The sequence below is a fragment of the Monodelphis domestica genome, chromosome 2, assembly GCF_027887165.1.
Source record: "Monodelphis domestica isolate mMonDom1 chromosome 2, mMonDom1.pri, whole genome shotgun sequence".
NCBI classification, from domain to species: domain Eukaryota; kingdom Metazoa; phylum Chordata; class Mammalia; order Didelphimorphia; family Didelphidae; genus Monodelphis; species Monodelphis domestica.
In genome coordinates this window covers 14,546,768-14,562,347 of record NC_077228.1, presented here as the reverse complement: position 1 = coordinate 14,562,347, position 15,580 = coordinate 14,546,768, and the positions used below count along the sequence as shown (strand labels likewise).

The 15,580-nt window shown below is 49.3% G+C and overlaps 2 protein-coding genes across 17 annotated transcripts in view; one reads left to right on the top strand and one right to left on the bottom strand.

Moving 5' to 3' along the window:
- The window catches only part of DOCK7 (dedicator of cytokinesis 7), a 132,518-nt gene that overhangs the window by 64,648 nt on the left and 52,290 nt on the right, over nt 1-15,580 (bottom strand). The window lies entirely within an intron of this gene.
- Nucleotides 7,678-14,894, top strand: ANGPTL3 (angiopoietin like 3). Its single transcript, XM_003340100.4, has 7 exons — nt 7,678-8,252; nt 8,663-8,773; nt 9,244-9,361; nt 9,892-10,005; nt 11,502-11,597; nt 13,602-13,868; nt 14,664-14,894. Exons 1-7 carry the CDS (start codon nt 7,758-7,760, stop codon nt 14,846-14,848), a joined length of 1,386 nt encoding a protein of 461 aa, XP_003340148.2. The 5' UTR covers nt 7,678-7,757; the 3' UTR covers nt 14,849-14,894.

The following is a 15,580-nucleotide window of genomic DNA, read 5'->3' as shown; positions in this document are numbered from 1 at the left end:
TTGTGCCCTTCCTAGCTTTTGTGAGGATGTCGTCCCTTGGACAGCTGCCATCCTGGACACCCCACATGGGCTCTCTCTAGACAATCGAGGCTGCTTGTTAGCCGTGCTTTGGCATTGCTCTCCTCTATCCTAAAGCCCAAATCAATGTGGTTACTTCTCCCCAGCTTCCCATTGTGAAGACTGGATTTAGCTATCTTCTGATTGTAACAATGAAGGTACTTAGCTCTTCCTTTATTGGGAAGATTGAATTATAATCCACAATCTATTTTTAGATTTTAATCCCCAAAAGGTGGTAACTCAGTCTTTGAAATATATCTACCCATTTTAACTACAAAAAAGTATTAACTAACTACAAAAGGTGAACTAACAAAAAAGGTATAATCTAACCAAAGAAGGTGTGAACTAAAGAGTGGGCAGTCCTGGAGAGGAGCATATGCTGTGATTGGTAGACGTGAAATTTAGAGGAGGTGACACAAGAGAAAAAGATTTTTAAAACGAGGACCAGAGGCAGAAGAAGATATTCGATATTCAATATTCGATTCGAGTTAGATTGAAGAACTCTCACTCCAAGGAGAGATTGGAAGGCAGACACTTGGACTTGGCTGTGGAACTGGACCCCTGGAGGAGTTCGTGCAGGAGACCTCAGACTGCTTTCCTTTTAGCTGGTCACTGTTGGTGAGTGAAAGGCTGACTTAGTAACCCTTCCTTTCTTGGATTTGTAAACCTGCAAGAAAAGGCCCATCGTCTTGAGACATTTTTTCCCCTGATTAGGGCCTTAGAATTTCTACTAACCCCCACTGCCTAGCCTTTACCACATTTCTGCCTTGGAACCAATAATACATAGTATTGATTCTAAGGTGGAAGGTAAGGGTTTAAAAAAAGACTCAACAAAAAAAACATTTGTATTTCCAGAATTTAGCATAATACTTAATAAACAAAGCAAGTGCTTACCACATACTCTTTTCATTCATTCAAAAAGAAGCACTATTATACTCATAATTTCCTACCTGGAAATACAAATTGAATTAAGTTCCTGGTTGCCTTTATTTCTTATAAATGTCTCCTGGAACACAGTAAATAAACACTTAGCAAATGCCTACCAATTGTCTAAGCATTATCTTTCTGGGCAAGTAGATGGGAGTAAAATCTGGCTGCTTCTTTATCAAATTACATTATTGAAAATTAGTATGAACTGGTTTTTATCGGGACTTTTTCAATGAATATTAGAGGCTGCACAAGGAATATATTGACTAAAACACAAATTAAAGAGATTTAAAGACAAAATAATAAAGCATGCTAGAAAACAAAAAGAAATTAAATCAGCAGCATGTTCCAAGAAACAAAAATGCCCTGTTATATTAGGAAAACACACCTTCATGGGATTTCACAATCACTACCCCCTGATCAATCAAGGGAGGATGAAGGACTTCGCTTTTCTGGTATTTCAAACAAGGATAAAAAATATCCAAATATTTTAAAAGGCTGAGAGCTTCTGGTTGTTAGAAATGAAGGTTTCTGAAATTAAGAACTCTCTTTTAAATGGCTCTGAAAATGTCCTTGTTCTCGTAAAAGCTGATATTTTTAATTACTGGGAGAATCTGCAAGATAATTGCTTACCTATGATCAGTTTTATTTGTATAAAGAGAAGCTCAAGGAAAACAGGGGTTGATTCCCTTCAAACGGTGATGTAAGTCACAGAAGAAATATAAAAGACAAATGAAAATAGTTTATAAGAAATGCAACTTTTATCACTCCCCCTGAAGCTCTTTCCCTGGCATCTGCTAACTCGGTAAATCTCCTCCTTTACATACACTGTCAGATAATTGAAGTCATTCTCAAGAAAACAAAGTCAAAAATGCCAGCAGGAAGGTGTCACTTTCTGAAATAAGGCAGTGACGTTTCTTAAGAGTACTGTCTCATTCAAACCACATGAGGAACAGAATGTCCAGTCCTAAACATTTCGGGGGGAAATCCTTTTTTAAGCTGAAGAATGTGCAGAGGAGGGCAACCCCACAGTGAAGAACATGTAGTGAGCCCCAGTCTACAGAACAGGGGACGGCTGCTCCACAGAGAGACTAAGGGAACAAAGAGATGGCTGGCTCCAAGTGCCTAAAGTACTGGGTTCTGGAAGAAGGTTCCACTGGTACTGGCTGGCTCCAGGGCAGAGCCAGGGCCAAGGGACAGGCAGAAAGAGGCAATGGCGTTTTCGTGAATTCTAGGGAAGCATTTCCCGACAGTTCCCTCATCATTTGTGGTCCTCAGGAGACGTCAGATGACCTAGTCAGACAGGACTACGGGCTGGACGAGATGGCTGCTGAGTTCCCTCCCAATTTACACATCTCACGCAAGCCCAGCACACATACCCCTCTGGCTGTGGGGTCGGGCCACACCGTGGCTAAGGGGCTCTGACATCCACCCAGGGCAGGAGGGCAGGGCGTCCCGTCCAAGCCTCCCTCCTCTGGGAACGCCGTGCTCTCCCTTTAGGCACCTGTAAGCCCCAGCTCTAGAACTGAGTACGGTCTCTCTCAAATGAAAGCCCCCGAGACTCTGGAGGCGCATCGATTCCGTTCCACAACATGGCAGACGGAGGAGTGAGAAACTCCAAGGCAGGTCACGGGTGTGCAGCAACGGCCAGGAGGACGATGATGGGGGCAGAAGGGGAAGAGAGCCTTCAGTGGCCGGAACACGGAACTCTCCACTGTGCAGCCACGGACCTTCCTGCCACATCCACCAAGCCCTGCATGGGCTGCCGACACTTGGCTTTCCGAAGCTGCCAGGACCGCGGTCCCTCGGCAGCCCTGCAGCCTTTCTCTCCAGCAGTCACACTCCTAAACCTCCCTGAAAACCACAATGGGCAGGTGTGGTCCCCGGCGACGCCATCCGTCCTGGATCGTCCATCACAACTGACGGGCTCACAGCGGGCTGCACAACGATTACTGATGGGGCAGCACCTACCGTGTTCTGGGCGCCGGGGACCCAAAGAAAAGGCCAAGCCAGCCTTTGCCACTGGAAGGCTTTCATTCCACAGAGGGAAAGCACACGTGCCCATCCAAGCACAGCAAGGTCCCGACGAGCACAAATAAGGAATCCCGGGAAGCACCTGAATTGACATGGCATATCCCGCTTGGCCTGGAACCAATGACCACGTTTAATATCATTATAACTTCAAATAGTGCAAACTTGAACGTGACTACTTCCTGGGACCCATTGCGTGCACCCACCGGGACCTGCCTGAATATACAGAAGAGGCATGAGTCAATCCTGGGGACTTCAGGGAGGGGGAAGCCCCCACATCTGGGAGGAGCGGGGAGGACCTCGTGGCTATAAAGCAGCGCAGATGTTCCTGTCATCGTCTTCCCCTTTGCAGATGGATGAAGGCCGAACAGGTAACCAGAACAATCTGATCTCGGTCCCTAATTACTCCAAGACTCTTTCCAAGCCTGCGTGCTGCCTGACACTCTCAGGGCTGCTGAATCCAGTCTCCTCGCCATGGTGGTCCGGTGCCTGGCAGAGAGCCCCAGGAATCAGGAGCTCACGTCTTCCCAAGGAAGTCGCTTCGACTGCTTTCTGCACGTGTCACACAGCCCCCCTTTGCACCAAAGCACTGACGGTGCATTACTATGTGCTCTCATCATCGAGGCATGTTTCTTGTCCCTTCCAGGGCCAAAAACAGGGACCACACGCCATCAGGAAAGACATCCGTACAAAGATCCGAACCGAGTACTTTGGAAAGAACATATCACAGCAAAGGGGGGTTGCATGTTTTGTCTGGTGGGAAGAGGGAGATCAAAGAAAGGACGAGAGTGGATAGGACAATGATAACAGAGGAAGGAGAAAAGGGAGAAGTGCTTAATATGTATTTTGCTTGTTTTCTCTGCTAAGGACAATGCTTTGGGGGCTAAAAACAAACAAACAAAAATGGCTAATAAGGAGGCGATACCTAATGTAGGAATAGACAGCAAGCTAGAAACTGGCAGCCCTAAGGAGTCATCAGCCTACATGAGCACTCAGGCACTGAAAAACTGGCAGGAAACTTTGCTAATCCATTGTATGACTGAAAGTCAATGTAGAATGGGAGTAGCAGCAAGAGGCTGTCAAAGGCCAAGTGGTGGATCAATAAAAAAAAAGGGAATAGAACAAAGGCTATAAATTATAGGCCAGTAAGCTCAACTGTGATTCCTTGCAAAATTCTAAATGCACCTTTAAAGAATTGCTAAGTGAAGGGGCAGCTGGGTAGCTCAGTGGATTGAGAGCCAGGCCCAGAGGTCCTAGGTTTAAATCTGGCCTCAAACACTTCCTAGCTGTGAGACCCTGCACAAGTCACAGCTCCCACTGCCTAGCCCTTACTACTCTTCTGCCTTGGAATCAATATACAAGACAGAAGGTAAGGGTTAAAAAAAAAAAGGAGAATTGCAAGGTGAACAACTAGAAAAGGAAGAAATGATCAAAGAACCACCGTGGTTTCATCAGAAGCAGATAATAACGGGTTATTTTGATTTCCTTTTTTAACAGTTACAAGGTTGCTAGTTCAAGGGTATATTATAAATAAATATTACATGGGCTTTAGCAAAGTATTCAAAAGAAAAAATTTCTATGGTTTCCCTGTGGAACACTTGGCTAGGTAGATAACACGGTTCTATGACCAGAGGGGTTCAGAAGTCACTGAAAAGAAGAATTCCAAGGAGTCATTAATGGCTCGATGTTTCTGATGTAGGTCTGCATGGCACGTGGTATCGTTTAACTATTATATCAGTGGCTCTGACAAAAGCATGTATGGCATGCTCAACACATTTGTGGATGACACAAAGTTAGGAAGGATGACGGTCAATATTTAAAATTATCTTGACAGGCTGGACTATTGAGTCAAACAAAGTATGATAAAAACTATCTCAGTTAGGTGGAAATTTTTTTTTTAAACCCTTACCTTCCATCTTGGAGTCAATACTGTGTATTGGCTCCAAGGCAGAAGAGTGGTAAGGACTAGGCAATGGGGGTCAAGTGACTTGCCCAGGGTCACACAGCTAGGAAGTGGCTGAGGCCGGATTTGAACCTAGGACCTCCCGTCTCTAGGCCTGGTTCTCAATCCACTGAGCTACCCAGCTGCCCCCAGGTGGAAATTTTTATATATGAATTCAAAAAAACCAACTTCACAAGTACAAGACGGAGAAAGCATGACCAGACAAAGAAAGTATGTCTGGAAAAGATCTGCATGTTAGCCAACTATGGGGTCAAAAATGAGTTAACCACGTGATATGGCCGTCAAGGAAGCTAAAGAACTGAGAGGCAAAGAGTCTAAACCAGAGGGGTAAAGCTTCACAATGGCCTGCCATGGACAAAGCAGAACACGTCTAGTCAACTTCTTCAATCCTAGGCAACATATTTTAGGAAGAACATTCACAAGAGAGCGTGTGTCCGAGGAGGGAACTAGGATGATGAGCAGCAAGGAGTTCATTCCCAAAGAACTGGGCAATTTCAACTTGGTGAAGAGGAGATTTAGGGAAGTCATTTTAATTGTCTTCAACAATGTCAAGGGAGAGTCTATTTTTCTGTATAGTCTCTGAGGGAAGAAATAGAAGTAATGGGTAGAGACTGGAAAGGGACAAATTATATTGACATTAGAAATTAAAGAATAAGTTACTGCAAAGAGGACGAGGGTGCCTTTGAAGATATTTGGGTTCTGCCTCATAGCAGTTATTCAAGCATGTCTGATTTGACCACTAATCAAGGATCCTGAAGAAGCCATTCTTGTTCTGGGACAGATTGGACCAAATGGCCTTGCAAATCTCTTCCAAGTGGGAAATTCTGGGCTAAAGGTCAACCAGAAGAATCTCTATCTCTAATTTTGCTGATGTGGTCCAAGAAGTAGTGAGGTGACCCAACTAAAAGTCAGACAATCAATGGATATTATCATGATCCTAGCCAATTATCTCTCGGAGCCTGAGTTCTGCCATTTGTAAAATGAAGAGAGTGATATCTTGTAGGATTTTTTCAGAGATTAAAAAGAACTGAGATAAAAAAGTGAAAGCCCTTCAAAAATTGTTTTGAAAAATCTGATATACAAAAGACAAATGGTACGGCTAAATAATTTAACACCATATATATATATATATATATATATATATATATGTATGTATATATATATATATATATACACACACACACACAATGGTACAGTCTTTGTAAATACAGTTCAGATTCTCAAAGAAATTTTACACTGGAAAGAAATTTTCTAGTTCATGTACACCCAGAAATGCCCTTGCTAAATGTCCTCAAGAAGTCCCCTTCTACCTCTTTTTCTTCCCTCTCAATGACAATCACAAAATACTAACGTGCAGATGTAGCAGAAATTATAAATATGCCAATAATTGATTATCTGCTTTGGGAGTTGTTATAACAACAAAACATTCTATAATTTGGTGATTTTGTTTAGACCTTCATCCTATATCTGGATAATGATGCAACAGGATAAGAATGAATGCACAAGTGAATGCAAGAAGGAAGCATTTATTAAATGTTTGCTCTGTGCCTTGCTGGGGATCTAGAGAAAAGATGGTTCCTGATGGGACAGAGTATGGAAAAAGAAAGGGCCAAGGTAATAATGACAGAGAGAAAATAACACATTAAGGTGTCCATTTGAGGGCATTGGGTTCAGTAGATTTATATGTGTTTTGTTTTGTTTTGCTCTAAAGAAAAGCCTCAGGAACTCTGCTAACTGCCGCATTTCTGGTCCAAGTCAGTGAAGCTGGAACTTTTGAAATCCACATTAAGAATCTGGCACAAAGAGAATTAGCTTCGTGGAGTAACCCGAGTTGTTACACTTGGTCTCCTGCCAGGGGTGGGAGAATTCTGAGAGCCCTGGGGCTGAGGTGTAAAATGCTGCCTTTTCAGGCATCCTCCTCTTGGCTGATGAGTGGCACTTCCCTACCAGGGACATCAAAGCCTAGGAACCAGCCACACCAGGCGGGCAGGCAAGCCTCTGTCACTTCCGCAGAGCCAAGCACCCCCCATTTGTGCATGACGGAACACAGGGAAGAGGAGCCTGGCATCATCAGAGGCAAAACGGTCAGAGGGCAGGCACGAGGAAGAGGGACACAAATTGGGCAGAGCGGGCAAGGCAAAAGGTCCTAGATGCGTGCCATCACCCTGGGGGACACCGTGCCCCAGGAAGTGAGAGGCAGCTCTAGCTCTTTCTCCCAAGCCTACCAGGCCCCTGGGAATCTTGAGTTGTTAGAAGGGGTCGGTTTGGCTTGATAAAATGAAAATGCCTCTCTAATAAAGTTCTGTAGCTTTTAGCATCAGTGGGCCATCTGCCTCCTCAGAATGACTAAATCATGCTTAAACCTCTATTCTTCCAAAAGCACAGACAGGTTATTCAGATAGGTCTTATTCCTCCCTCCCTCCATATCAACTGCATTTCATTTTTGGTGACCTAAAAGGGCTCCTTTTCGCTTCATTATTCACGTTAGTCATCACTGTAGTCTAAAACCAGCTTTGTACAACCAAAGGGGGGGAAAAAGCAAGTGTTCAAATTTTAACACATTTGCCAATTCCCTAAAACTATTGCTTAGGAAGACTGACCTAACTGAATAAAGAAAGGGGTTACAATCGATCAGGGCTACCCAGTTTAATGATCAACTCTTCTTCAGCCGCTCACCTCCTATGAAGCAACGAGGGGTATATAGAGTGCGGCAATCCAGCTCAGTTCTAAGAGGAAATCAGTTCCCAGCCTCTTAGAAAGAACCCAAATCAGAAAAAGAATGAGAGCAATCCCCCTCCTTATTTTAATTGCCCCTCTCGTGATTTCTTCCAGAATGGACCAGGAACAAGCCCCACCGGACTCTCTGCCGCCAGAACCCAAATCAAGATTTGCCATGCTGGATGATGTAAAAATCTTGGCCAACGGCCTCCTTCAGCTAGGACACGGCCTGAAAGATTTTGTCCACAAAACAAAGACTCAAATCAACGACATATTCCAAAAGCTCAATGTGTTTGATCGCTCCGTCTCTGACCTTTCCCTCCAAACCAATGAGATCAAAGAGGAAGAAAGAGAGCTCCGAAGGACAACGTCGAATCTTCAAGCCAAAAACGAGGAAATGAAAACGATCTCCCTGGAGCTGAGCTCCAAGCTTGAAGACCTGCTGGAAGAGAAGGTTCGGCTCCAACAGAAAGTGCGGGGGCTGGAGGAGAAGCTGATGCCCTTGGTCCAGAGCCTGCCCGAAGGCCAGGAACACCACGAAGTGACCTTTCTGAAGGTAAGGACGGCGGACGGGCTCTTCCCTGCCTTCGGGGGGTCTGACAAATGCTGGCCCAGACAGGCTGGACGTGCCTTAAGCGTCAGAGCTCGGGTCGCCTTCCAACCGCACCTCTTTGCCAAGCTCCGTTGGCGGGATGAGGAGGTTCTCTTAGCAAAGGAAACCAAGGCTCAGTGTCTTGGAATCACAGGACAGTGATGGAGCACTTATGGCCGCTAAGGGGCAGACGTTTGGAAGGCTTCGCCACGAATAAAGGGCAGGGAAGGGATGCGTGAGCGCACGCAGACGCACGCACGGCCGTGCAAAAGCTCCTCTCCCCAAGCGGCGTCCCCGGCATCTGCCCCCCAAGGGCCCGCGAGGGCGGGGACCCTGGGGGACGGCCTCTCCCCCTGACCAGAGCCCCTCTCCAGACCTTTGTAGAGCAGCAAGACCAGAGCATCAAAGAGCTTTTCCAAACGGTCCAAGAACAGTACCAGCAGCTCAACAGGCAGCACGGACAGATTCAAGAGATGGAAAACCAGGTAAGGCGCCACGGAAAGGGCTGGCTTTGGAGCAGGAAGCAGCGAGCCTGGGCTCGGGGGGGAAGTGGGTCTCCTTGGCTTCCAGTGCCAGCGAGACCCGCCTCCCCCCAGGACGACAGGCACCCCCGACATCCCAGGGTGGCGGTGAAGGAAGCCGTGTGCACACCATAGAATGTGAGCGAGCGGGAAGCTGCCTTTGCCTCCCCTATTCTGGGGGCTTTCCAGAGGGTCCCTTCCAGGGACGGCCAGAAGGGCAGGCTGGGCCGGGGGCGACCCTGGGCGGGTGAGGCTCCGAGCACGAGCCAGGGGCCGGATGGATCTGCTCTCGGACAGCCCCCGGGGTCGAGGAGGGGCAGGAGGGAGAGCCCCGGAGGAGGCCTCCCCACCGGGGCGGCCCGGGATGGGCTCTCTGGGCCGGGGGCCGCGGAGGAGGCGGTGTCAGGAGACTAAGCCCAGCCGTGCTCTCTCAGCTCAGAAAGACGGGCTTCCAAGAAGCGCCGGACAGCGGCCTGTCTTCGAAGCAAAGAGCCCCGAGGACCGTCGCTTCTCTGGGAGCCAATGGAACGCAGGCTGCAGCAGCGCAGGAAGGTAAGAGGGCCGGGCAGCATCCCGCGGAACGTGCCCAACACAGGAAGGCGACCCTCTGCCGGCGGGCCTCCCAGAGGCAGCCTTCACGGCACCACAAAAACCGGCCCAGGAGCCGGGAAACCGTTCTTGCGCCTCAGGAGAGCAAAGCTTTCCCGTAGAACAGCTTCTTCTTTCCAGGAACAGGGAGCGAGCGCAAGAAGCAAGCTCAGAGGGCCACGGAGGGGCGGCGCGGTGGGTGGTGAGCCGGGCCTGGAGAGCGGAGGTCCTGGGTTCCCATCTGACCTGACCCTCTCCAAGACCCTCTTCTGCCTTAAAACCAACACGCAGGACTGATTCTAAGACGGAAGGGAAGGGTTTCCGAGAAAAGAGAAAGAAAGCGCCGGGGCGAGCCCGGCACTGTGCGCCAGAAGAAAGCGAAGCCCCCGGAGGCTGGCTGCTGCCCCGGGTGCGAGGGCTCCCCAAAGGCTAGACTCAGTGCAGCCCCCTCAGCCTGGCTCTCGCCAACCCCTCTCTGCTCCACCTTGTCCCAGGCATGCCAGCCGACTGCGCCGCCCTCTCTGACGGAGGCTCGCACCCCAGCGGCGTCTACGCCATCAGGCCCGGCCCGGCCGGAGTCTTCCACGTCTACTGCGAGATGAAATCAGGTAAAGGGGCCGGGGGCAGCTTCGGGGAGGGGAGATCAGGGCCCCCGGAGTCCCCAATGCCACTCCCTGCCCCCGGGCATCGCCTGCCTGCCCAATAGCTCATGGTGCCCGTGGGCCACGCGGCAGGCCCTGGGCCGGCACCGACGGATCCAAAGGCGCTCGGGAGGCTTTCGGGGGAAGCGCTTGGATACGGCTGGGGACACGAGGAAAAAAGTGGGGCAGGCCCGGCTCTCGGGGAAACGGCCCACATTAGATGCAGTCTGGGAGTCCTGTGGGAAGGCCAGGCGGCTCTTCAGGTGTAGCAGCGTGGGATGGGGCAAAGAGGCCGAGGCGTGCCGTGGTTAGTGCTTCGTGTGAAGCCGGGACGGCCTCGGCTCACCTCAGACACTGCCTGGCTGTGACCCTGAGCTCTGCCTCAGTTTCCCCATCTACAAAATGGGGTACAAATACTGGCAACCTCCCAGAGTTGTGAGCCGCAGCGAGACGCCCCAAGTACGCGTGTAAGAAGGCCAGCCAGGATCAAAAGGATTTCTTGTCATTTCCACGGGGAAAAGGGTCTCCTGCAGCAGCCCCGGCCTCGGGGAATTTACCCTCGAGTAAACAGGCCTCGAGGGGGCTCACAGAAGCCAGCCGGCTCGGGAGCTCAGAGGGGGCACCTCGTGCCCCCCCCAGCCAGCGAATGGCCAGAATGTTCCGGAGTCACCCTCCGAGGAAGACTCCCCGCCGAGGCTCCTCTGGCTCGGCCCCCCACCGGCCAAGGTCCCAGAATCTTTTCTGCGAGGCCCGTCCACATGGCCTCTGCTCTAGCACCGCACACGTCCGTCCATCTGTCTCTCAGAAAATGGGATTCAAATCGACAAGCGGCCTGCCTTGGGAGACCGAGAAGGGTGTCTGTGGCCGCTGAGGCCCAGGGGATCGCTGATTCTTTTTTGGTGCCTTTGTTCAATGAACAAATGGAGGTTAGGAGGCCGGAGCTGGCGGGGAGCCAGGCGGGCGGGGTGTCAGAAGTAGACGCGCGTTGAATGGTCTCGCGAGCTTGGCTTTGTTGGCCCCCACTCTGGCCTCGGAGAGGACAGGCCGCTCCCCACCAAGCAGGGGCTGCCCTCGAAGGGGCTCCGCGTCCCCAGCACCAAACCCCGGGTGGCCCGGCAGATGAACGCGCGGAGAGGTGAACCGAGACAGTCTGCATGCAGCTCGCACGACCACAGAGCGCCGCATCAAAGGAAGCGGAGCCTCACCGCCAGGAAGAGGGTTAAGTGGGCAGCTGCCAGGCCTCTCTCGGGGGAGGCGATCAGAGGCCACAGTGGGCGAGGGCCGGAGGCGGGGGTGAGCTCTGCCCCCGACCGCGCGCCAAAACACCAAGCCACGACAGCCTTTAGAAGTCATCCCACTCTGAAAGGGCCCTAAAATAAGTCGTTTTGCACATTTTTGTTCTCTTTGTCGGCATTAAAACAAATCGCCGTCGATTGCTGAAAGCGTTTCTCTGTCATTCCCAGGCAGCTCGTGGACAGTCATTCAGCAGCGAGTGGATGGCTCCCAAAACTTCAATGAGACCTGGGAGAACTATCAGCGGGGTTTCGGCAGTCTTGAGGGTAAGCCCCCCGCTTCCTCCTTCACCCCTAGGCTGGCAAGGGAAAGCAGAGCTCTTTGGGCAGCCGCGCGAGGGCGTCGCGGGTGCATAAGGAGCTCTGAGAGCAGGAGAGGCTCCCTTGGCCCTCCCGCACGTGGCCGAGGACCCGAGAGCGCGGCTTTAGGTGGGTCGCCCCGGGATTGACTGTGTTAGGAACACCCATCAGTCCTGAAAAGGGCCCACTCGTCTCAAACCCGCCACCCGCCAGGGACGCCGCTAGGAGCGGCGTGGCTCGACACCCTTCGGCAAATCTCTTCAGGGCCCGGGAGGCGACAGCGGGATCCTCACACGCTTTTGGACGTGGTCTTGGCCGAAGTCTGCAAGGAGAGCCCGGCCTCCCTCGGGTGTTGGCCGGGAACAGGAGTATGTCAGTAGGCGGCTAACGCGGTAGTATCGCTTTGAAAACAGCTTAGCTCTCGAGGACTCTGGAGGAGTCTCGGAGGCCCAGGTCTCTCTGACCGCCCCGCTGGCCTACCGCAGAGAGCCCGGCTCGGGTCGGGTCACCCACGCTGTCCGTGCCAGTCCTCTGACCCCCAGGCCAAGGCTCTGTCCACTACCCCACACACACGTCCTCCTACATATTAAAAGAGAACACGGAAAGTGCAATAATACCCTGAAAGATTAAAAATGAATGAGAGAGGCTGCTGGTCGACAGCAAAAAGATGAGCAAAACGTGTCTGAGACACACAGAGAGACTCAATGTATCACTGGTGACTGACAGGCTACCTTTTGTCTTTCAAATGAAATTATAAAAGTGTCAATGCAAGTCCTGCCTCCTTTTTAAAAAACACCACTCTTCTATTTTGTCAGTCATCCTATCCCCAAATAAAACTTTCCCCAAACCCCATAGCTAACATTTAGAATAAATACTTATTAATGCAATTATCCGCTAATGATCTATTCTCACCAAGCACACTCCTCTGGAGTCTGTATAACCTCTGGGGACGCTATAGCAGAAAGAACACTGGCCCTGGAGTCAGAGGACCGTGGTTCAAATCCTAGCTCTGACGTTTGCCATTTGTGAGATCGTAGGCAAATGACTTCCCCTCACGTGGCCTCAGTCTCCACATCTGTACACAGAAGGCGGATTAGATGGTCTCTGAGGTCCCTCCTTCTCCACGTTTAAAATACTACCTGTGCCTATTTCTAGGTAAGCCTGCCTCTGGGAACAAAGCACTGCCAATAAAGCCTACTGTGCTTTCACATGTGCAGTGGCGAGTTCTTCTTAAAACGCGGCCTTCTCTCCTGAGGCTCAGGCATACAGAAATCAGCTGGCAATTACAGATGAACTAATATGGTCTAAAACCGCCAACCAGAGACATGGCTACATATACAAAAAGTGCATTTTCATTGATATGTGAATGCTTTACATGCCAACTGAAGAGTCATGCTGGTGACTTTTAATTTAAGAATACATAAAGAGAATTCAACTAGACAAAGACACGTATTCTATCATCTTGGGACACATCAGGCAAAAAGAAAAGCCCAGGCTGGCAGCCCAAGGTAGAACGATGGTTTCCCTTTAAAGCACTCAGAAACCAACTGATATCACCACGTTAAAAACACAAGCCAACTTCCTGGCGGTATTTGAGATATGGAACATCTCTGAATAAATGATCCCACATCCTGCATAGCTGAAACCAACAATCATCTGGAATGAGATGATCTAACACCGAGCTGACCTAAAGAGTTTTCCACAGAAATAAACCCCTAACAAGATTCATGTGTCAGAAATCAAACTTTCAACTCTACCTGCCTCGTTTCATTCTTCTAGAATGTAAGACGTCTCCCGGGCTTGCTCCTCCGGAAAGTAAACAAGAAGGAATACTTCCAGAGACCCTCTAAAATGATCAGAAGTTCTGAGTATCAACAATACGGACTTAATTAAATCAGCCAACCAAATTCTTTCAGTACCTGGGCCCTCCCTGCAATTCCCGTTTACAGATTCACCAAACTTTTCTTGCAGGAGAATTCTGGCTGGGCCTGGAGAAGATCCACGCCATCGTGAAGCAGTCCGATTACATCTTACGCATCGAGCTGGAGGACTGGAAAGACAACAAGCGCTACATCGAGTACCTCTTCAGCCTGGGGAGCCCAGAGACAGACTATGCGCTGCGCCTTTCGGAGATCCAAGGCAACATCCCCAGTGCAATCCCCGAGCACAGAGACCTCAGGTTTGCCACTTGGGACCACAACGCAAAGAAACACCTCAACTGCCCGGAAAGCTACTCAGGTACTCTTGTTCGGGGGAACATTCACCCTTTATTTGCAGACTGGGCCAAGGGAATACGAGTGACGAGGAGCTATTTTACACGCAATCATTTTAAAAATGAAGCGTTCATTTTGCCCTCTAGGAGCAAAATCTCCTAACTATCATGAAAAAGGAAGGGACTTTGGCCCAGGTTAAGTTGGGAGTTCTGCCTCTTGTAAAGTCCTAGGGATTCTATCGGGAGCACATCTGGTGAACTAAGAAATGTTTCCAAAGCAGCGAGATTTTAAAGACAGCCGAGACAGAATCTTGTTTATGGAAAACACAAGTCCACCCCGGAGGAAGCGCAGTAAGAGCATCCAAGAGGCGTTCAGGAGGGCTTTCAGAAGTGGGTTAGGGGTGACAAACTCCCGTTCTGAGTGCGACTGCCTGTGCACGCACTTCAAAAGCTTGCCTTACCTTTTCCACTCCAATTAATCACCCTAAAAAGAGCACATGCATTTGAATGAAGTGGAAAGCGCAGCTAAAGTTTCAGGCTTAGGCATGAACTTGGGCCACAATGACGCCCAAAGCTTCACGGGGAAGCGATGGCTCAAAGCCTTCTTCATCCCCCTCAAGCCACCACAGGCTGGTTCTTCAGGTCCTCCAAAGGGGTCTAAATGCAAGCAGGCTTCCTGGCTGCCGCACGGCCACAGCAAGGCGGCTTTGAGTTCTGGGAAGCCCAACAGGGACGGAGATTTCGATGAGCACCTGCAGGGTGCTAAGGCAGTCTGGGCCCAGGTTCTATGAAAAGCTCTCTCCTTTTACTGTCTTCCTTAGGTGGCTGGTGGGGGCCCGAGGTCTGTGGAGAAACCAACCTTAATGGCAAATACGTCAAAGCAAGAGCAAGAGGCAAGCCGGAGCAGAGAAGAGGGCTGTACTGGAAGACTCAAAAAGGAAGGCTCTACTCCCTCAAGACCACCAAAATGTTAATCCACCCAACAGATTTAGAAAGTTTTGAATGAACACAGGCTAGTTTCCAAAAAACAATAAACTGAACATGAAATTCAACCCAAGTTACTGTGGTTTAATAATTGGTAAGCAAAGGGCAGCTAGGGGACTCAGGGGATAGAGAGCCCGACCTAGAGTCAGGAGGACCTGGGTTCAAATGTGACCTCAGATGCTATCTAGTTGTGTCACTCTGGGCAAGTCACTTTACCCCTATTGCCTAGCCCTTACTGCTCTTCTGACTTGGAATTAATACTTAGTATTGATTCTCAGACAGAAGGTAAGTGACTAAAAAAAATCAGGAATAAAGACCTTAAAAAGGCACAAAAAGGGGCTAAATGGATATTCCAGGATATATACTAAGGCAATTTCACAGGTTTTTTCTTCTTTAATAAGACTTTATCTTGAGTTTAAAACATTCATAAATTTATTTCAAGGTCGAAGCTGTCCTCACATTGCCTCGTGAACTTTACCTTTCTCAATCAGATGTCTTCTGACATCAAATGTGTAAATATTTTATGATGTTGTAATCAATTGTAGATGGACTTGGGCCCTTTCAGGCTCCACTTAATGATCACCCTAGGAACTGTAAACTTACAAAAAGGAGTCTGCTGTTTTCATGTTCACGGACTAGTTTGATCTCACAATGTCACCAATTTGTAAAAAAATATGAATATGAATAAATGTGAAGGTTAGATAATTCCACATTTATGAAGTACTGCCATATTATTCATTTAAAACTTGAACTC